At 32.6% G+C, this 22985-nt stretch overlaps 1 protein-coding gene across 2 annotated transcripts; it reads right to left on the bottom strand.

Annotated features, from left to right (window-relative positions):
• LOC109346216 (ATP-dependent DNA helicase Q-like 1) lies at positions 2519 to 14483 on the bottom strand. Of its 2 annotated transcripts, XR_002107493.1 has the most exons (11): positions 14156 to 14483; positions 13723 to 14045; positions 12829 to 13089; positions 12340 to 12503; positions 12094 to 12190; positions 11945 to 11988; positions 4772 to 4886; positions 4334 to 4687; positions 3474 to 3698; positions 3125 to 3301; positions 2519 to 2624 (listed from the first exon to the last, which is right to left on the bottom strand). XR_002107493.1 is itself a non-coding variant. In XM_019585647.1 (10 exons), exons 1-10 carry the CDS (start codon positions 14307 to 14309, stop codon positions 3191 to 3193), a joined length of 1848 nt encoding a protein of 615 aa, XP_019441192.1. In that variant the 5' UTR covers positions 14310 to 14483; the 3' UTR covers positions 2869 to 3190. The 2 variants fall into 2 exon arrangements, 1 of the variants encoding a protein (XP_019441192.1); XM_019585647.1 differs by lacking the exon at positions 2519 to 2624 and having other exon boundaries at positions 2869 to 3301.

Below are 22985 nucleotides of genomic sequence, written 5' to 3'. Positions count from 1 at the left end.
AATGACTATCGCGATAATATATATAGAGTGACAGATAGGAAAATGGGCTTAAAAAATCAATGAAATAAGGAAGCAACCACATGAGATGTTGTAATAAGCGACAAGTGGTTACTAAATACTTATTGATAGTCATGACATGCATGACAAGTAGACAGTGAACAAGGATCCTTTCAGACAAATATATATTTTTGCATTTATTTTCAATGATAAAAATATAATTTTATTATAATCAAAAGAATAAATGTGCACTAGATCAACAATAAAATACACATTGACCCATAAAAAGTGTGATTCCCTATTCCACTCTACTCTCACCTTAAGGATGAATTGTTTCCTTATAGGATGATTTTAACGATATCTATTCTTGCTTCAATAACTAGAATGATACAAAGTCAACCATGTTTACACTTGCGCGTATGTATATATATTTAAGCAACAACAAGTCCTAGTCCTACAAGATTTTAGTCTATTTTGAATATATATTTATGCATTGGGAAAATGTGAGGGATTAACCAAGCAACAAATCAGAAACCAATTCATTAATCAAATAGGTTACTATGTCAAGCTTAACATCTAAACCCTCTTCAAAGTCCCAATGTTAAAGTGAAGCTATGTACCCAATCAGGTGCTCATGTCCTTGCTAAGAAGCTTATCTACAATTACATCTTCTTCCATGCTTTTAAAGCCAAGCACTTCCTTGTACAATTCTTCTATCAACCTGATGTTAGGATTTAAGTACATAAAGAGAGTCCAACTAAAAAAACTAGTCTTAGGTGAGAGAGTTTCATGGCTAGCTTAAATATTACATTGAGTTTGCTGTGCTACCTAATGTGACATTAGACTCGTAACACCTGCTTTTCCTCTTAACTGATATCATCCATCTAGCCCATGCTTTGGAGCTCCCAACAAAAGCTTTCTCATATCTTGATTCTATGCATTCACTTGTCAAATAAAGCCTTCCTCTCAAGCTTAGAGTTTTTTTTTGTAGTTTTCTGCCTCATTAGTCTGTCTCCAACACATCAAACAGATTTGGCATTATGACTTTATCTGTTTGATCCAACACAAAATTTTCTGCCATCAACTCTGCATTGCTAAGTATATCATTTACATGTTCAAGTTCTAAGTTCCATGAACCAACCAAAATTAACATTCCACTTAATTTGATTGTCATGTTTCCCTCAGCCGCTGTGGAAAATCTTTTCTCATACCATTTCACCTTGTTTTCAAGTGATATAGATTCACTTATATTGGACAAAACTAGATATTTCTTCACCTTGCATGGACAAATAAACTGTGTTACAGCTACCTAAAAACATGACAAATATGGACAGACATTAGTTTCTTTATGGGTACATGCAATTTTTCTGACTGCTCAGGAACCACAATAGAATTCTAACAGTTATTTTAAAATTATGCTAAATTAGCCAGTTATTAAAATAACTAAAGTTATGCTAAATTATCTAGTTATTAACTTAAAGATCGCAGAAAGTTACCAAGGATCATACGCCACTAATTAATACTTGAAAATTGAAATAAAATCCAAAATTAGAAAAGCTGAAATGATAAAAGCAATGAAAGATACCTGTTGTTGCTGATACATGTTAAGCACCAGATTATTACTTGAAGAATAGCCATCATCGTGCATGTTGTCCAATTTATTACTAAGCAGGCTATGGTGAAAGCCTCTGTCTTGTTCCAAACTAGATCTTAAACCAGCATAGGACCCTTCTAGGCCACTAATATTTACTATGCATTTACACCAAGAATATTTTCTCACCCTTTTGAATAAAAAACTAATTCATTTCAGTATATGTGGTTGTTCATGCTCTCAAGAATCAAACTCTACCTTTTGATCTTTTTAGGATTTACAAAACCTTATATTACTATGTCAACCAAAATGTGTTCAGAGATTATAAAATTCTTTATTTTTGCACATGACTCATGCTGTGAGGGGTTTATTTTAACATTTTTATGAGTCTCATTTTTAGATTGAAAACTAATCACTAGTATTTTTGTCCTCAAATAAATGATTCTTTAATTCATTTTTGTTAAAATAACCAATTTATATGAGAAATTCATATCCAAAAATTTCAAAACTCCTATAAACCATCAAGTTGGTGAATACTTTAACTTGCCCTTTATTATTCATCAAATAAAACGTCACACTAAATTTATTCTTCTATTTGGCTTAATATTCAAATTGGTCAAAAAAAAAATATATAAGAAATTAGAACCATAAATTTTTAAAATTTAATAATCAAAACAATCAAGTTATCTTTAGAAATTAAAACAAAAATTATTTAAGAATATCATAGGTTTTATTTTTTAATACCACGTGTATTTTTTTAATATTATATTTGTACATGGCAGGGTTAATATAATAATCCAATAACCTAACAACAAAGTATTCACCCATTAAACTTTTTTTTTTACCGAGAGTGGCATATATTAAGGTTTTAATTTTGCTCTCTGTATTCACCCATGTGTTTGCCTCAACGGCTCTTCACTAAAGATATAAATGCACCCATTTGTTCAAGAGAACGAAATGGACTTCAAATGAATTCAATGCCTCCAAGTTCTCTATCAAATTCAGAATTGGCCCCATTATATTGTACGGTGAGTTCCTGAGGTCATAAGTTGCACCGAATTGACATCAATGAACTGCATTAATAGGAATCTTGCTTTTTGACGCATTGAGTTAATGAAAAACAGCATCTCTTTACCAACATAACATGGTCCTAATTGCATTTCATATTAACTAAGAAAATATTTCAATTTCTGCCAAAATTTGAAGCTTAAATTATGGAGAGTTGCAGCTATGGGAGGAGCTATGTGACCAGTTCAGCAGTTTCATCACACAAAAAGGAATTAATAAAACCAATTCTCTTGCATTCAGTTTCCCTCATGCTGGACGTCATTAACTTTCTTATGTTTAATTAAGTGACCTTAAGAATGTTGTGGTGTATTTAGTTTTGGTACAGTAACTTCGATCAACTATTAACTAATTTTTTATACTGCCTTGGAACACTTGTAGTCCATTAGAACTTAAAAGTAGATCTGAAAAATATGACCTTGAAGAAGATTTGATTTTACTAAACAATAATAAATATAAGGAAAAACGTACAAGGTACAGCTCCAGAGAGTTGGTTAGCAAATCAGACTTCAAATTGAACGTGCATCAGTTCAGAAATCACAATGCAATCTTGAGACAATTATCACAGGGGTTAGATCCATACTTGCAGGCTTTTCTGTCAAAAGATTCTCCAAAATGTTGGAGTAAAGTTTGTCTCCGGCATTCAACCTACACATTCAATCAAAGACAAAATATAACATATTGTAGATAAACCCTTCAAAACATGGGTGAAAAATTTATGGATGAACTTTTATGTGGAAAACTCATTAATTTTTTAACCACATTTTCAAGGGTGTATTCAAAATAAGAGGGGGGAAAGGGAATAAGGGAGCTTGTTTACCTTTAGTTCACAATACTGTTGCATCTTTTTGGCTTGATCCATTGCTCTCTTAAACCTTTCCTTTTTATATCCTTGGCCATTTCTTATCATGCACACAACTCTACTGAAATCCTTCTTCTGGTAGAGTGCAATGCAGACTGCAGGAAGGTTATCTCTTCCAGCCCTTCCTGATTCTTGATAATAGCTTTCGATTGATTTTGACATTGTATTGTGGATTACAAAGCGCTGAAAAAATGACAACAAGAAGGATACTGAAAATGACTTAATATACCCAAGAAAATTACTCAATAAAAATTATACAGCATTTACACAATTACATGTGGCTATAATTGCCCTAGCCAACCATTCCAATGCTGCACTTATGTTGCTATAGGATTATTGAGCAGGTTCTATCTATAATGTCAATAGATTTTGGGTTTATACTTTCAACTTGTGCTTAGGAAGGTTGGATGAGATGATATCTAGGAATTTGAGGAATTGTGCATTTCTTTTTAAAATTTAGTTACGTCAAACATGAATACAAGGCTTGGGGAAGACTTCGTAAGAAAAGTTAACAGATGGAGGATTCTGATAAATGCAGTGTTAGAAAAATGCGATGCTATATTTGGAGGTTGATCTCGCTAAATTTTGTAGCACCATCAGTCTGATCAGTAAGTACATAACATATCAACAATAGACTGTTCACTTTATAAAACAGATAGGAAATATCAACTACCAATCTATCAGAGTTACTTAGAGTGACTGGGATGAGCATAATTTCTTATATAAGGTGTGGGATTCCTAAACTAAGTTAATCATAAAATTGTAAATGAGAACAGCAACATCATAATAATTTTTAAATTTTTTTTATCTCAACTTACAACATCAGGTTTGTCTATCCCCATTCCAAATGCAATAGTTGCACATACAATATGGACCTCTCCTTCGTGCCATTTCTTTTGAACAGCAACTCTCTGGCGGGCAGCCAACCCAGCATGGTAGTACACAGTCTTAATCTTACATTTCTCATTCAAAAATTTTGAGACCTCAACACATTCACTTTTTGAAAGGCAGTATACAATTCCACACTCATTCCTGAAACGAGCCATTAGTAGCTGTCCCAGCTGCTTCAGTGCCTCCTTTGTCTTCACAATCACTTCATACTTCAAATTTGGCCTGTCAAAGCTTCTCTCAAGGACAAGTGCACGTGGGATTCTTAAAGCATTTAAGATGTCCTGAAACAGAATCCAATTTTAAAGGCAAAAAAGAGTAGTTTGGGGATAAATGACTCACTGTCCATCATAGCAATCTGATATTACCTCACGAACTGAGTGGGTTGCAGTAGCAGTCAATGCCATGACAGGTACGTCTGGGAATATTCGCTTAAGAGATCCTAATTCCCGGTAGTCGGGCCGGAAATCATGTCCCCATTGGCTGAAAGCAAAATTTTGATTATTAAAGCAGTGAATAATAGATATCTCTGATGATGCGGTGATAAAAAAAGGGTGACGGGTTACGTAAGTACTATAAAGCTCTTGTTGTGTCACTGTGTGCAAGATGCACTGTGGGACTGGATGTTGTTAAAGCTGTGATTTTTATTGTGACGTGTACGTAACAAAAAATACATAGCTTTAACAACCTCCATAGCCCGCAACATTGAAGCATGCTGTTACTACTCAGGCAGTTAAACTACGGTTCCCATATCTTAGTAGTAGCATTTTCATCACACCAGTCTATGGTTCTGGTACTGAAAGTCGGTGAAAATATGTCATATTTGGGTAAACAACTTAGCACCAAGAAAACATTGAGTGAAGCAAGAGATAGAGTGTATGGTGAGTTATACAAATCTTTAAGTAGCAAGAGAGGAGAAAAAACTGTCTATAGACTTGCAAAGGGTAGGGAAAGTAAGACAAGAGAAATGCATTAAAGATAGAGATCAAAAAGCCTTTGTGACGGACAAAAAATATTAAAGAAATATTGAAGAACTATGTTCACAATTTTTTTTTTCAATAACAGTCATGGTTCTTTTCATTATGATAGGCTAAACACTAGAGTGAGGTTCAAAATAATACCTTTTATCATAGAACTCGGGAGTTGGAGGTGAATGAAGCTTTGAAAGGGATGGAGAATGGCAAAGCAATTGGACCATATAATATACTTATTGAGGCCTGAAGGTTCTAGGATAGCGGGACATTAGTTGTCTCACAAAGTTGTTTAATGATATTATGAGGTCTAGTAAGATGTTATATAAGTGGAGGAGAAACATTTTAATCCTTATTTATAAGGACAAGAGATATACAAAATTGAGCAAACTATAGGGGGTTAAGCATATGAACCATCATATTATGTAGCTATGGGAGAGGATATTTGAGCAGGGGTTGAGACAAGAGACACGTATTACTTAAAACCAATTTGGTTTTATGTCGAGGAGGTCGATCATGGAAGCTATATACTTGCTACGAAAATTGATGAAAAGATATAAAGAGACTTACACATAGTTTTCATTGATTTGGAGAAGACATATGATAAGGTACCTAAAGAAATGTAAGAAACAGAAAAACAAGGAAGAGAGAAAGAGAGAACACGAAGGAGAAAGAGGAAGATCTTTATTTCAGGATTTTGTATTTATGAAAACTTGCTTTACAGAGTAACACTTAGTTACTTATATAGAGACTGTGCAGTTAAACAAAAAACTGTCAGCTCACTAAAGAATGGAAAACAGAAAACTCTAACAGAAAAATAACAAACTCAAAACACCTAACAGTCACAGATTCATTATTCTAACATTTCCTCCTGAAACGAAGGGTGGGAAAAACTAATTTGCGACTTTGTCAGCGATCTGAGTTGATGTCAAGAATTTTCAGTTGATTCCTCAAGATCATGAATTGATTGTTAGGCAGAGGTTTGGTGAGAATGTCAGCTGTTTGAAATTCTGAAGGAACATGCTGGACATTGAGAGTCTTGTTCTGGATTTTATATCGAACAAAGTAAAGGTCTAGCTCAATGTGCTTTGTCCGATGTGTAGCACAGGATTATGAGACATTGCTATAGTACTCAAGTTGTCACAGTAGAGAGTAGGAGTACTGTAGGAAACATGAAGTTCCTTCAGCAATGACTCAATCCACATCAGTTCTTGAGTGGCAAGAGCTAGACTTCTGTATTCTGCTTCAGTACTTGATCTTGATATAGTTTGTTGCTTCTTAGACCACCAGGTAACAAGATTTGGGCCAAGGTAGAGACAAGCCCCAGAGGTGGACTTTCTATCATCCATGTCAAAGGCCCAGTCAGCATCACAGTAAGCAGTTAAAGAAAGACCAGTCTTAAGATTGGCAGAAGTAAGAGATAAGCCCAAAGATTTTGTTCCTTGAAGATATCTAAGGATGCGCTTTACTGCAATCCAGTGAGTGTTCAATGGTTTAGCCAAAAATTGGCAAACTTTATTAACAGAATAAGTAATGTCTGGTCTAGTGATGGTGGCATATTGCAGAGCCCCTACAATGGACCTGTAAAAGGTTGGATCATCAAAGATATCTGAGCCATGTTTAGTGAGCTTGCAATTGCTGGCCATAGGAGTCACATTAGCCTTGGCAGTGGCAAGGTTAGCTCTATCAAGAAGATCTCGTATGTATTTTGATTGAGAAAGAAAGAGAGAACCATCTTGCTTATGCTTGACTTCAATGCCCAAGAAATAATCCAATTGTCCAAGTTGTTTCAAAGCAAAGGTATTGCTAAGGTCCTTAATGACTTGTTTGACCAAAGAGGAGGAGGATCCTGTGACAATAATGTCATCCACATACACAAGAATATAGATTTGGTGATTGAGAGACGAGTGAATAAACAGGGAATTGTCACACTTACTAATTCGAAAACCAAGTTTGATTAGAGAGCCTTTCAATCTTTCAAACCACTGCCTAGGTGCCTGTTTTAATCCATAGATTGCCTTATTGAGTTTGCACACCAGTGTCTTATCTTCATGCTGAAAACCAATTGGTTGTGTCATGTAAACTTCTTCTTCAAGGATGCCATTGAGAAAGGCATTATTGATATCAAGTTGTTCAATTAACCAATGATGAGTAACTGCAAGAGTAAGCAAAATCCTTATGGTGACAGGCTTAATGACAGGAGAGAATGTTTCATTATAGTCAACTCCATGCTTTTGATGAAACCATTTGGCAACAAGTCGTGCTTTGTATTTATTAACCGATCCATCTGGATTTTCCTTTCCACGAAAAACCCATTTGCAACCAATAGCACATTTATGTGGAGGTAAGGGCATTAAAGTCCACGTTCCAAGCGCCATGAGAGCATCATATTCAGTTTTCATGGCTTGAAGCCAAACAGGATTGGCCAAAGCAGTCTTAGCACTAGAAGGCTCAAGTTGAGTCAGTTGCACCCGTGGAACAGGATTGTTGTGTATTCCAGACTTTGATCGAGTTTGCATTGGATGAGATGTAGGCAGAGGAGATGAATGAGGAGAAATGGTTGAAGCAGGGGATGGTATGTATTCAGAGGGTGAAGAAGTTGGAGACAAGGAAGTAGGAATAGAAGACTGAGATAAGGGAGTGTGAGATGGACTATGGAAAGTGTCAATAGGTAAACTAGATGTGGGATGAGGAGACGACCAAATTGAATTAGGGATGAGATGACTGTCAGAATGCACAGTAGAGGACAACGGCGAAGATTGCGGTGATATAGGATGAAAAACCATAGGTTGAGAAGGAGAATTAGAAGACACAGAACTAGGAGAAACTTGAGAAACAAATGATTTGTAAGGAAAATGATATTCATTGAAAATCACATCCTTAGAAATGTATATTTTGCCCTCATGAGAAAGACACTTGTACCCTTTGTGACTCAATGAGTAACCAAGAAAGATGCATTCAGAGCTTCTGGGATTTAGCTTGTGTTTGTTGAAAGGTCTTAATAGAGGAAAACAAGCACACCCGAAAACTTTTAGTGTGTTGTAATCAGGAGTTTTACCAAATAAGACTTGAAAGGGAGACTGAGATTTTAGGGACAGAGATGGAAGTCTGTTGATTAAGTAAACTGCAGTGATAAAAGCATGATCCCAATAAATCATGGGTAGATGAGCATGATTTAACAAAGTCAGTCCAGTCTCAACTATATGCCTATGCTTTCTTTCCACAGTTCCTTGTTGGTGATGAGTGTGAGGACAAGAAATCCTATGCACAATCCCTAGGGATTTTAGAAAAACAGTGAGTGGTCTAAATTCACCACCATAATCACTCTGAACTGCTTGAACAGAATGATTGAATTGTGTGTGGACAAATTTTAAAAAATATTGAAATAGGGACAAAGTTTCGGATTTTTGTTTTAATAGAAATATCCAAGTATGTTTACTACAAGCATCAACAATGGAAAGATAGTACCTGAATCCTGTAGCAGAGTGAACAGGAGCAGGACCCCACAAATCAACATAAACAAGATCAAAAGGAGTATTGTAGACTGTGAGAGAATTGGGAGCATGAAGTCTATGAGCTTTCCCAGTGCAACATGAAGAACAGAAATCAAACACTGTTTTATTGATATGAGGTATCTTACACAATTGTAAAACATTCTTTACAACAGCCTCATGAGGGTGACCAAGCCTAGAGTGCCATAGAGAAAAAATAGAAGGTGTACGAGAGGAAATACAAGTACTGAAACTAGAATTATTACAAGGACTTGTACTAGAGACATTACAATGACTTTTACTAGTAATGTGAGGAACACAGCAACTCTGAGACGTAGGGAGAAGACCTTGAAAGGCATAGAGTCCTTCCTTGGTTAGAGATCCATGAAGAAGAATTTCATTAGTATCCTGTGATTTCACAAAGCAATCATAAGGATGAAATTCAAAATAGCAAAAATTATCTTTAGCAAACTGAGACACACTAATGAGATTTTTAGTGATAGCTGGAACATATAGAAGTTTGTTTAATGAAAAAGAAGCAAACGGATTAAGAGAAGAAGTGAAAAAGGAATTGCCAACAGATTGAATAGGTATACCCTTGCCATTACCCATATAGATGTGATCGTGACCAAAGGTTTCAACTGGTTCATGCACAAGAGAAGCATCTGCAGTCAGATGATTTGTTGCTCCAGAGTCAGGGTACCAAGCCACTCTTTTATTGTCTCTGGATGAGGGAGGAGGAGGATGTGCACGAGAATCTCCTTGTGCAGTCATTGCATAAGATTGATGCATATATCTGGGATCAGGAGATGGGCCTGGCCCAAGAAGAGAGTCTCCAAAATTAGAAGGGTAGGATCCAGTGTGACCATGCAGAAAATCACTAGGGTATTCTGGATAGTAATGGGCTGGAAATTTTGAAGGCCCAAAATTAGGTGAAAAGGAGTTTCCAGAAGGCAAGAATTGCTAACGTGGAGTAAAATTGTTCATTTTGTCCACGTGGTGTCCAGGTGTTCCAGCGTAGGATAGAGATCCTCCAAAATTGAGAGGCGCATAGTAGCAGGAAGTGACGTCATGTCCATGACGGTTGCAATACACACAAAAGATAGAGGAACGACCCCGAGTTCTACCACCACGGTAACGATAACCTCCTCGCCGTCCACGGTTGTGTCCATAACCACCACGATGATTGTTAGAAACACCAAAAACAGGGTATTGAGAGGGACTTTGTGAATCAAATCGTGAAGGATAGAAATGTGAAGGAGCTGATTGATATTTCTGATTCAATGTCACATGTGTGTTTTTGTGAGGTGAATCTGAAGCAATGTTCACCGACAGAGCATCTGAAAGAGCTTTGTGCTTCCCTTTCTCAAGTCGTGCTTCAAACGTTAGAAGAAAGGATTCTAGGTTATGAATGGTTGGAAGATCCATTTGACTTTCAACAGATGTGATAACCGGTTGATACTTTTCATTAAGACCATCAAGGATATAATCAATATGTTCAGAATTGGAAATAGGAGTTCCAATGAAAATCAACGCATCAACAAGACTCTTGATCTTAATAAAATACTCTGAGATAGAACTGGAACCTTGCGAAATAGAACGAAGTTGAGATCGTAACTGTCGACTTCGTGCCTTTGTTTTAGAGTTGCAAAACGAATCCAGTTCTTCCCAAAGCTGACAGGAATGAATACAACCAACAACTCGTGGTTGTAAGCTCTCAGAAAGAGAATTCAGAATCCAAGAGAAGATGGATTGATCAAGTTCTTCCCAGCGTAGATACGCTGGATTCATGCGATTAATCAATCGATCATCATCAGAGAGAAAACGGTGTGGAATTTCTGTGCCTAACACAAATCGTTTCGCACGATTTGATGTTAGGGTTGCAAGCATAAAATGCCTCCACACGAGGTAGTTCTTCTCTGTTAGCTTCATCGAAGGAAGAGGAAGAACAAGTGGTGAAGAAACTGCTTGCAAAGGTGACGCAGCGGAAGGAGAGGAAGGAACAGTCCCAATGTTGGTAGTTGTGGCAGCCATGGCGTGATACCATGTAAGAAACAGAAAAACAAGGAAGAGAGAAAGAGAGAACATGAAGGAGAAAGAGGAAGATCTTTATTTCAGGATTTTGTATTTATGAAAACTTGCTTTACAAAGTAACACTTAGTTACTTATATAGAGACTGTGCAGTTAAACAAAAAACTGCCAGCTCACTAAAGAATGGAAAACAGAAAACTCTAACAGAAAAATAACAAACTCAAAACACCTAACAGTCACAAATTCATTATTCTAACAAGAAATATTGTGAAAAGCTCTCACGAAGAAAGGAGTTTGGATTACCTACATCCGAGCAATTAAGATTTGAATGCCTACATTCTAAAGACAGAGGAAAACCAAGAAAAATCATAGGCAATAATATGTTAGGAAAATTTAGAGATCAACGCTTTGATAGAGCACTATGGCATCGATGGATCCATATATTCGACCCCATCTAGTGAGACTAAGACTTGGTTGTTGTGGGTAAATAACTTTAACATCTTACAGTAGTCAATAACTGCATCAACCCATACAAACTAAACCAGATATTAATCTAGATTTCTGGCCCACGTAGTAACATACCAATTACATCAAAAAGGTCATGCGTCAGAATAAGAAATTAATCCTTATCACTACCATTTGCTAACTCAATTTACACAATTTTCTTTTTTGTTGTTAGATCATGTCCAGTTACTTTGAAGGTTGTGAACTTAAGTTGGCTCATCTGTTTTTCCTTTGATTTTGTGTTCTCAACATATCCGAAGTGTATTACCATAAACAACCTATCATTTTCACATGATCTGCCTTCTTAATGGACAAAAGAGAACTTAATTCAAGATGGCATTTAGTGAACAATGGCACTCCATTAGTAGTTAAAACTTGGGTTTTGTTCATATTGTGCCATCAGTCAGTCATATATGAGATAGACAAGGGGCTGCACTGCTCCAAGAAGGTATGATCAATAGCAAAGGTATGCCTCTAAAATTTCCTACAATTGCCATTACTGATTAAAAAAACTAAAATTGTAGACAAAAAGAACAGGGCATACCTAACACAGTGTGCCTCATCAACAATGAAACTTGCTAGCTGTCCCTGTGATTTTAGAGGGAGCACCAAACCATATTTGCACATCAGATTTCATAACTAACGCTCTGCAAGACTGGTTTAAGAAAATGAAGTCGGATGAAGATACTTTACCTTCCGATGCATACATTTTAGAATCTCAAGAAATGATTGGTTGCCAGCAATTCTCTCAGGTGTCACATACAAGAGCTTGCATGAGGGTTTGTCTTTTCTGGATACAATAAAACTGATGTAAGAATATTTTAAACACTAGAGCAATTGATAATCTGATTTTTTATAACGATACACATCCGCTACTTTCATGGACCAATTATAAAAAAGGACATGATAGATTAGATTTGACAAAGAAGTTAATCCCACCTTAGCTCTTGAAGGACAGCTGCAGCTTGGGAAGATGTTTGTTGAGAATTTAAAAAAGTAGCAGGTATTCCAAATTTGAGGTTTAGTGTGATTATCTGGTCCTGAATGAGTGAAAGTAAGGGAGATACAACTACTGTAACACCTGGTTGAAGAGTTGCTGGAAGCTGTAAGTACAAAATAAAAAAAGTTCAAAAGCACATAAATTATAAGATGAAAAATAATTCCATCAATTAAAGTAGTCTGGGTATAAAGAACAGCTTCGAACTAATTTATCCACAAACAAAAAACTGCTTGAAACTAGCAACACATAATGAAATGGAGGCAATAATTAAACAAGGCCAATTGGTAAATTCTAGATCTGTAGCACTTTCGAGGCAAAAAGTTACTTCAAAACAATAAAAAGATCATTCATATTAAGTGGTTAGGAGAGTTCCGACACCAAAGAGAAAGTGCAAGAAACTAAAAATGGGGTTATGAGAAAGAAAGGACCTGGTAGCAAAGTGATTTGCCACCCCCAGTAGGCATAAGAATAAAAGAATCTTTCTTGGCCAAAGCTACTTTACATGCTTCATGCTGCAATGGTCGTAATGTCCTATTACCAAATATAACAACATTTGCCAATTCAATATCATCTAGAGCTTGCAATTCGTCGTAAGTGAGAGTGCCACTTTTATCCTTTGATGTTGAGGAGGGGGGTAATTTTTTGGAAGTTGATGAAGCTGAGCCTTGTGTGATGCCACTTCTACAATCCTATAACATAATTTACGTATTCCAGTATAATTTCCCATCAAAATCTTAGTCTCATAATACCACAAAATCAAACTGATAAAAAGAGTTTAACAGAAAATATAATGGAACTAAGAACAGTCATGGGCATTTTTATTATAGCCATCCAAAAGATAACCATATTTAGAGCCATGTAACATTTTAAATTGATTATCTATGCAGAAAGGTAGGTAAAAATACAATGTAAATGTTTTGAAAACAACTCAAGGCCCCAAATTACCAGAAAAACTTTCCTCGCGAAATTTATATAGTACCATATTGAGTTTCAGCAATTTATATTTCCTATTTGTTAATTTAATTGAATTCCAATAACTAAGACTGATATCACAGGCAGGACTAAAGAAAATAATCTGAAATGTAAGAAAGTTAATTGGCAGTGCAATATGAGGACATAAGGACAAGTTCAAATTGACTAATGAAAAACTTCATGTTTCCACTCATAAAGCTTCTGATTGAATACTGTAACGGCAATGAGAATTGAGATACAATTCAATAAATTCAGGATCATGTATAACAACAAAATACTTTAGTGGCAATAAAACAATTGAAAGTGTTAAATGAAGATAAAATCAACATACTTCTTATTTGATAACTTACCATAGAAACATTGCAGTCCATATCATCGTCATCACTCGAATCCAACTCCACTACTTTCTTCTGGCGTTTCGGAGATCGAGGTGAATCGTCAATGATATTAATGCAAGGTATTGAAGCATCATCAGCATCATGATTATCCTGTCCATCATCACCACATTTAGCAACACTAGAATGATCAAGTATATCAGTTAAAGTTCCACAAGCTTGTGATTCCATCTCCTCCACATCATCCCATTCCTCCATAGCTTCCATCGATTCCGCCAAAGCCGTGAGAAAATCATCACCGCAGTGCTCCACCGTGATAAAATCTCGGCCATCATCACCTGAAACAAAATCATAGACATATATTTCTTAATTAATAAATATCAAATCAAATTGAAGAAACAAAAAAAGAAAAGAAAAGCGATAAGGGTTTAGAAATGGAAGAGGTTACCGTAGAGATCGATAAGACGGTCCAAACATTTGACGGCTGAGTTATGATCGAAACCGAAATCAATGGCTAAACTGAGTAATCGAGCTTTTTCTAATTCCATGTTTTCATCTTGTTCCTTCTTATTCCTGTTCCTGTTCCTGCTAGTGCTACCCATTGATTTCAACTTTCACCTCTTCTATGCTCTCCCGCGCTATTTTCTATTATTTTCTGCTCTCAATTCAAATATGCCGTTTTGCTTCAGGCTATTAGTATAAGTGCGAGACCCGTTAGGGGGTGTTTGGCAGAATAATTGGCCCAGCTAGAGTGGGGGGAATAATTGAAAGTTTGTTTCGAAGTTTTTTCTAAGTTACTTCCTACTTGTCCTCGAAATTTTGATGAACTAATTAAATATAAGAGAATTAAGTATATCATTAGATGGAAAATAAAATTAGACATATATCATATTTAATTATTTTCTATAAAAATATTTCTAAACTAACAAAAAAAAATATAACACCATATTTTTTAACTATGTTTTTAAGTTTTAACTAAAATTGTAGTATTTGTTCTATTTAAATTTTGAACTATCATTTCAAAGGTTATTCTTTTTTCAATTTACATTGATCTAAATTAGGAAGAGATAAATTTCATCCTAAAGTCGATTTAAAGATTCAATGAGTTGGAAAAAATCCTGAATTTGTCATCTAATCATACCCCCAACCTATCGAGTAGGAAATACTATGCTAATATATATTATGTATATCCATTCAACATGTCATTGACATGATGTAACCCACACAACCGTAACTTTTCCATTAATAGAAATTTTGAGCTTGAAAAATAACTATAAATAAACTGGGAAAAAAGAAGTAGTCCAACTCATTGAAGCGAAACCAAAGGAGATGACATGTTCACAAACAGTATAATAATTAAATTTTAACTTAAATATCTTTTTTTTGACCAATCACATACTTATAGGACATAAAGTAATATAAAGTGTGGGACAATAGATGTATATCCTAAATTTTAGTATTGCTAGAAGTAAGAAGTTATTGGTAGTAAATAGAGAATCATTCTCTAATTATAGCACAATTCTTATTTCCAAAACCCTTAGAATAATAAAAAAAATGAAGAGAGAGAAAGGGGGAAATATATTAATCAATAATGAAAAGATGAAGAAAGTGCAACAACTATATTTTATCCATATCTAGATAAAGTGACATTTAAGAGCAATCGTTTTAGCGAGTGCGGTTAAAAGTAGAAAATATACATTTAACAAGTATACTTTTAAGATTTAATTGTCATCGTTTGAGTTTGAGCAAGTACAATTAAAAGTAGACATTTAACAGTGTTTGTTTGAGTGAACGCTGATAAAAGTATAAAATAATCATTTAACAATGTTCATTTACATAGACAGTTGTTAAAAATGAAAAGTTGACATTTAACAGCGTTCGCTCATTCAAGCGAGCGCCATTAAATATGTAATTTCAACCATTTAATAACGCTCACTTGAGTGAGTGAGAGCGTTGTAAAAAGTAGACAAATGATAGTTCATTTAAGGACAAAATGTAAGTTACATCATTAGAGTAAAAATATAAAAGTTGTTTAATTTACTAGGAAATATGAATAATTATAAAATAAGTTATAACACCTTAAAGACATAAAATGGGTTGTGACTAAAAATGCTCTTAGATAATTTTTCTGGATTTACAAACCGATTGAATGCAGCAGAAAAGAAATTAGACACAAAGTGTTGAGTAACAACCAACAAACCCATAGCTAATAGTCTATAAAACTTTGGATTCAAGAACACTATAATTTAAATATCTTTCTTGGTGAACCAACAATGAAAATACTTTATTAAGAGTGGATAAAGGATTCACTCACTAGATGTGAGATATAACACTCTCATATTCATTATTCAATCATTTGAGAAAATAAATCACACTCTCATGTTCTCTATATGTTTTTAAGTAGGAATCAAGCTACATTAACACCTATTCACACACAAGCAACATGGAATAGGTCTAAATTGTAATAACAAGATTGCAACTAAGAGGGGAGTAAATTAGTTGACTTAAAATTATCGGAACTTTTTCTGCAAAATGTAAGAGTTAATGTGCAGCGGATAATATTGCAGAAAATAAACAAGTATAAATTAAAGAGGAAAGGGAAAGGAGAGGACACAAATATTTTATACTGATTCACCTTCTTGTCCACCGAATGCTACGTCCAGTACTCTTGCAGCACAAGAGATTTTCTACTCAATATTATGAGTTGTAATTACAATATCTCACCCCCAAGATCTCTATGTGCCTTACACACTCACTAATACTTATACCCTTGGAAAACACTTTTCCAACTCACTCTATCCCCTTTCTATTCACACCATGTGAAAGAAAGATTGTTTGCAATAAATGAAGAATTACAACAATAACTTTGGATTGCCTTTACAAATATGAAATATTATATCACTTGCAATTCAACCAACTCTATGTGCCTTACACACTCACTAATACACACTAATACTTATACCCTTGGAAAACACTTTTCCAAGTCACTCTATCCTCTTTCTATTCACACCATGTGAAAGAAAGATTGTTTGCAATAAATGAAGAATTACATGGATTGCCTTTACAAGTATGAAATATTATATCACTTGCAATTCAATCAACTTTCTTTATATGCTTAGTAATAATGCTCAATATATTTGTGAAAACTTTTGAAGCAATTACTCAGAATAAATTCTCTTTTGAAAGTTTAAAAACTTAGTGCAAAAGTGCAGAAAACAGTGAGAGAATTTATGAGAGTTGTATATGAGTTGTGTGTTGATGTGTTGTGAGAGTTAGAGTCTTTATATAGGTTTTCCAAACACCCAAAGTGCATTTCTGAAAGTGTAGGAGTTGTTTGGAGTGAAACATTTCGTTTTGAAATCTGAAATCTCATGCAACAGTCCTCAGTAATTGATTATTGACATTGGGTAATCGATTACCTAAACATACTGTCCACTTAATTTTGAAATTTGAATTTGAGTAATTGATTACACCATTTGGGTAATCGGTTACTCAACTTTTGTAAAACTGGTAATCTGTTACTCAAATGCAGTAATGGATTATTCTAAACAGTTTTAAGTTGGATAATTCTTTTTTTTCTCACATGTAACTTGTTACTTGAATGAAGTAACATGTTACACATCTTTTCAAAAATTGTTTTAAGCATTTTTAAAGTGATTATTCTTTAAAAATAGTTTGAGCATTACTACTTTGCATAAGTAAGAGTTTTAGGATAGAAGTGTCTACAGAGACTTAATCTAATTATCTTGAAGCTTTAATCTTCTTTGTTTTCATAAGTATTTTTCTTTTTCTTCTTTTTGATGATGTTGGTGTCTTCATCAAAACCGTGTCAAAGTCAGGAGCACAGATCTTCTTCACATAAATTGACAAGTTACTTTTTTATAAGTAGTGTGTTGAGAGACACTCTTTTGTGTGTCAATTAATTTTCCTATTATTTGTAATGTTACTAATGTGTAGTCTATATATTATAAATGTCAAATATAGTAAATTGTAAAAGATATACTTACTTGCAGTTGAATATATTCAATTGAGTAATTGTTCAATCTTATTTTTTAAAATTGAATATTCAAATAATTGAATCGCTCGCAATTGTCTTTGTAGGATAAGGATATAATTATGATATAATCATTGAAATAAATTTATCATATTTAAAATGTAATGTGTAAAATCGTCATGAAATGTTTGTCAATTGCATTCTTATTTTTTAATAATAGTTGCACAAGTTAGTAGTTATAATAAACCAAGTAATGATTTTTCTTTGATATAATGAAATTGAGAAACAATTATATTTTTAGAGTGTTGTTATTGAATAATAAAGTTGTAATGTCCTATTATAATGAACACTAAAATTCAAATACTTTGTTGGACAAAATAAAAAGTAAATTGTCAGATATAATGTCTTCTTCCTTTCTGTTCGACTATGCATTATGAATAAAGTTCTAAAAGTTTATTTTTGTTTTTTAGAGTGTTATAATGAAATTAAGATATATGATGACACATAAATGAAATTGAATGAAATTATATTTGTTCGATTATTTGGATATGATGGATGTACTTACTTTAAGAATAAGTTTTTTAAATTAGAAAGTATATCTAACCATTAGATATTCGTAGAATTGATGGATATGATGAGAAATAAATTTGGAGTAAGTGAATTTCCACTCTTATCTCAATGTCTTGTAGACATAATTTGCATTTATATAATAGTATAAATACTCCTTAGACAAATTTTATCTTTATATATAGTAGTATAAATAAATCTCTGAAGTAATTCCAAAAATATCTCGTTGATAATATATTTTCCCTAATCTTACCATATAAGAGTTCTAAGCAATATACATGTAGGAACCTCCTTCTACAAAAGATAAAAACTAAGTGAGGGCTAGAGAAGGAAGATGATTATTAAAATTTAAGAGTTAATTATATTGATATTCTCTAAGTTTTAATGAAATTAACAAATCATCTATCTATTTTTTTACTTACATAAACCACTTATATTTATATTTATACATTATACTAATTACCCATGCATGAGAAACAAATGTAATATTTTAAATAAAAAGGGTGATGAATATATTTAAGTTAAACAAATATATTATATTAGGATACAAATCCAAATAATATAAAAGTCAACGTCTCTTTATTATCTTTATTATTTAAAAAATACATCAATAATTCTTAGAAAATATTGTTTAAATCACTCTCGTACTATATACTAACGAACCAAATATAATAAAAACATTTTGACTCATATATTATTTGGATTTGTTTTCACAATACAGTTGATTAACTTAATTACAATTATCTTCATTTTTTATTTAAAATATTCTACTTAATTTTTCTGTGGGAGATAGTCACCCTAAGTATATATATAAAATATGAGGCTTGTTCATGTGCAAAAAAAATAGAGATATTTTTTATAATTGCTAAAATTCACATGGTGTGACTGTAATTTACTTTGAATTTAAAAGTAAAAAAGGCTGTCATGGTAAATAATACTTTTTATAAAAAAAAGTTTTCCTCGCCTCATTCTCATCACAATGGCATCACCGTCTCATCCATCAATATTTTTAAGTTTTATCAATAAAAAAATAAAAGGATAATGGATTGTTAAATGAATGGAGAGCTTTGTTACAAGTTTCTTCCCCTAACGGTCAAATAGAAGTTGACTCGATCAAAGTCGATTGCAGGTTCAACATAAAAATTATGTCTGAAACAATTCATCTGACACTATCCAAATGTTTTTCATGGATTAAACTCAAAAGCATAGGTTAGACCTTATATAATTCTCATTTATTAATATCAATCAACGATTTGGATAGCTACGGGACCATAAAAAAAGAATGATAATTCTATCAACATAAACAAATCATTTCCTACCCCACCATCACCTGAAATAATTCTAAATCATTTCCTACCCCATCATCACTCTTATTTAAGAGGGTTTGGAGATGATAAATATACGAAATCTTATATGTAAGTAATGTATCTTATAATTATTAAGCAACAATTATGATTAATTTCAAGATTTAAGTTGATTAAAATCATTATATCAATATTCTAAAGATTTATAAAAAAAATCAAGAAGATGAATTGTTATATATATATATTCTTATTTTATTATCTTAAAATCATGAAATTGAAGACTGCTCAAAATTATCCAATTAAAAATTGTAAGAATATCGGGTTACATTCTTATAAAACAATGAAGTGGAAAGTAACGAGTGGCGATTTTTATGGCAGTGGAGCTAAAGGAAATTTATTTATACCAAATATATTTGTTTAAGCATTATACTAAATATTTTTTTTATGATAGTATATTATCAATAATTTATTTTTATAATTTATACTTATGATAATTAAATATGAATAATAAATAATATAATGATAATATAAAAATTCTTATATTATATGAATATATATTTTCTCCAAAAATGTAAAACCAATAGCCTGGTGGTGGCAGAATAATACTTTTATTAGTCACATCTATCTTTAAAATCTTCCGTCGTTTAATTTTCTGGCATTTTGCAAATTTTTACTATAATAGATTGCAATTATACTTTCACAAGATCCCCTCTGAGATAAATAAGTTTTTATCATTGAAGAATGTAAAGAGGTTGTTTTAAGAATTTATAATGGCTTAATCACATTTACATTTAAGTGTGTGTGAAGGAGACATAAAAATATGAAGTTATTGATGATTGCTGTGGGTAAGACCATATCGTTATGCTTGTGTTAAAAAGATAATAACATGCTCTACCAGACAAGGGTCACCAATGGTCGTTTCTACATCAGTTATATTAAAAAAAATGTAAATAAGTGATAAATAATATACTAATTATATAAATTATTACAATGCATAAATATTAAACTTATATAATAACATAAGTGTAATACACATATATAATATTAATATAAAATTTGTTCATAATCATTACTACTCATTTGTATCTATACTAATATATAAAGCAAATACTTAAAATAACTACCATGGAGTAATTTTTGTTGTCTATTTTACCCTTTATAATTTCTAACTTTATGTTTCTATAAACTTCTTATTCTCTTATTATAAATTCACGGTTACTTTTCTAAACTGCAGCAGTTCTTCGACCCCTCTCCCATTTTTACTTTTTAACTACCTGCTGGGGGCATGGGTTTCTCATTCACTACACTTTAGCCTTTCACATTCTTCTATAATAAATTATAAAGCCAACATGACTACTCACTACTTCCCCCTTTCACATTCTTATTTTCTCATGATACTTTATCATTTCTCATTTTCCATTTTGCAGGTAGAACGTGGATATAATGCAATTTTACATTTATAGACAATATGGATGGTGTGCAGAGAATGTGACATCAACAGAAGGTTTCGTCCATAATCTGGATGATATTTAGAAATGTAAGGTATGCACTTAAGATTATAACTCGCTCATCTTCTCTTAAGTTTCATGCTTAAATATTGTTATCATGGTTTTCTTCTTCACCTATCTTTGTTTACATTCTGTTCGATGAAATACCAAAGTGAATTACATTATAGTGTGCATTCATGAATCCTTTGTTTATCGTATTGTATGGGTTCATAGAACAAATAATTTAACATTAATCGACATATTGTCTCAACTCATTCAAAACATCATCTTTTTTAGTCTGCAATTAGAAAAAATCATTATCTGAATCATAAACATTCTCTCTCAATTTATACAGTTACCCAACCTATCAATAATAGGCTATGGATTTCAACAATTGATGATGGTTATATGTATTGCCTATGTTTTGTGATATGATTATCTATATTGCTTTGTGATATGGCTTAATATTTCAACCTTCAACTCATGCTAAAAGTGGTGGCCAGATCATTCCCAAAATGGTTCTGTACATTTCAACCAGTGATGATAGGTAGTTGAAAAGAAAATGTAACTTTAGTATGCAATCAAATTTCTACAGTGATATTAAAGAATATGGTAGTAAATTGAACTTCACACTATGTTACTTTTTTGCTTCAATCTCTGGTTTCTATTGTTGGTATATTGTATTACGTGTTTGAATTATATTACTATTTCTCATTCTAAATTGGTGTTTGATTCTCAGTTGTTTAAGTGAATTTGGTTGATTCTAAAAATGCCCCTCATGTATTCGACTAAATGTCTCTTTCACCATGATCCTCTTCTAAAAAATGAGTTTAGCATGGTAAGTTGCAAAAAATTTCTTATTTAAGAAATAGTAAAATACTATGGTCCCCCACGTCTTCTTCTAAAAAATGAATGTTGGATTTCAGAATTAGTTTTATTTCTTAAAATAACATAAAAGGTATGATTTATAATGTTATTATTTAAGGTAAAAAATGGATTACTTATTAGTTGTTAACATTTTCATTATCTGGACTTATCTTACATGTTTTAGATATCAAGTTTGATTTTATTGGCAATATTGTTGACTATCATCTGCATTTTTAATACATGAATCTAAATATTTTTAATACATGTTGTAAACATGTCATATTACAAATATTTGTGGTACTTAATCCATATTATTATGTTACCATGATTTTTGCAGGTAATTTATTTTCAATGCTACACTTTACCTGCGGTTGTATTCACTTCAAAATATAATTAAAACATGTTTGCTTGGAGGAGGCTTAGTATTATTACCAAATTATCATATTATATAGTTATCATAATCATTAGGTTTATTACATGCTTGGATTAACTTTTGGAAAAAGACAGTCAAAATGTTGCAGAGAGATAATACTTTAGAAACGGTTATTTATACACTCTTTAATTTAGTTATTTTTTAGTTTTCAGATAGAAATAATGTACTTCATTTCTAAAAATGTATATTCAATATTAAAAAATATAAATACATGTAAACATACATATTCTGCATTAGAAAATAAGAATGCGGGTTGACAGGCACGAGAGTGCCTATCAACACGCTAATTATTTATAATTAAAGTTAAAACAATTAAATATGACTAATAAATGATGCACTAATAATGTAAAATATCTTATATGATGTATATATTTTTCTCATATAATATTCAGAGCTATATAACAATAATATAAAGATTTATATATGATCAATGTATTATCTACTAATTATTTATATTTCTTTTTTAAGAGTGAATTATAATTAAAAATAAGTTGTAAATGTATTATACACATGGAGTGTATCCGCATCTCATGAATGGCATTGTACATTGTTAACCTAATCCAATGGATGATTAAAAAATAAACATGTGGCATTTTCGCAAATTTGAGCCAATCAAGGTCCACTCT

This window comes from Lupinus angustifolius, chromosome LG04 (assembly GCF_001865875.1).
Source record: "Lupinus angustifolius cultivar Tanjil chromosome LG04, LupAngTanjil_v1.0, whole genome shotgun sequence".
NCBI classification, from domain to species: domain Eukaryota; kingdom Viridiplantae; phylum Streptophyta; class Magnoliopsida; order Fabales; family Fabaceae; genus Lupinus; species Lupinus angustifolius.
Note: the sequence above shows the minus strand (reverse complement) of the source record. Positions and strands in the feature narration are given on the sequence as shown.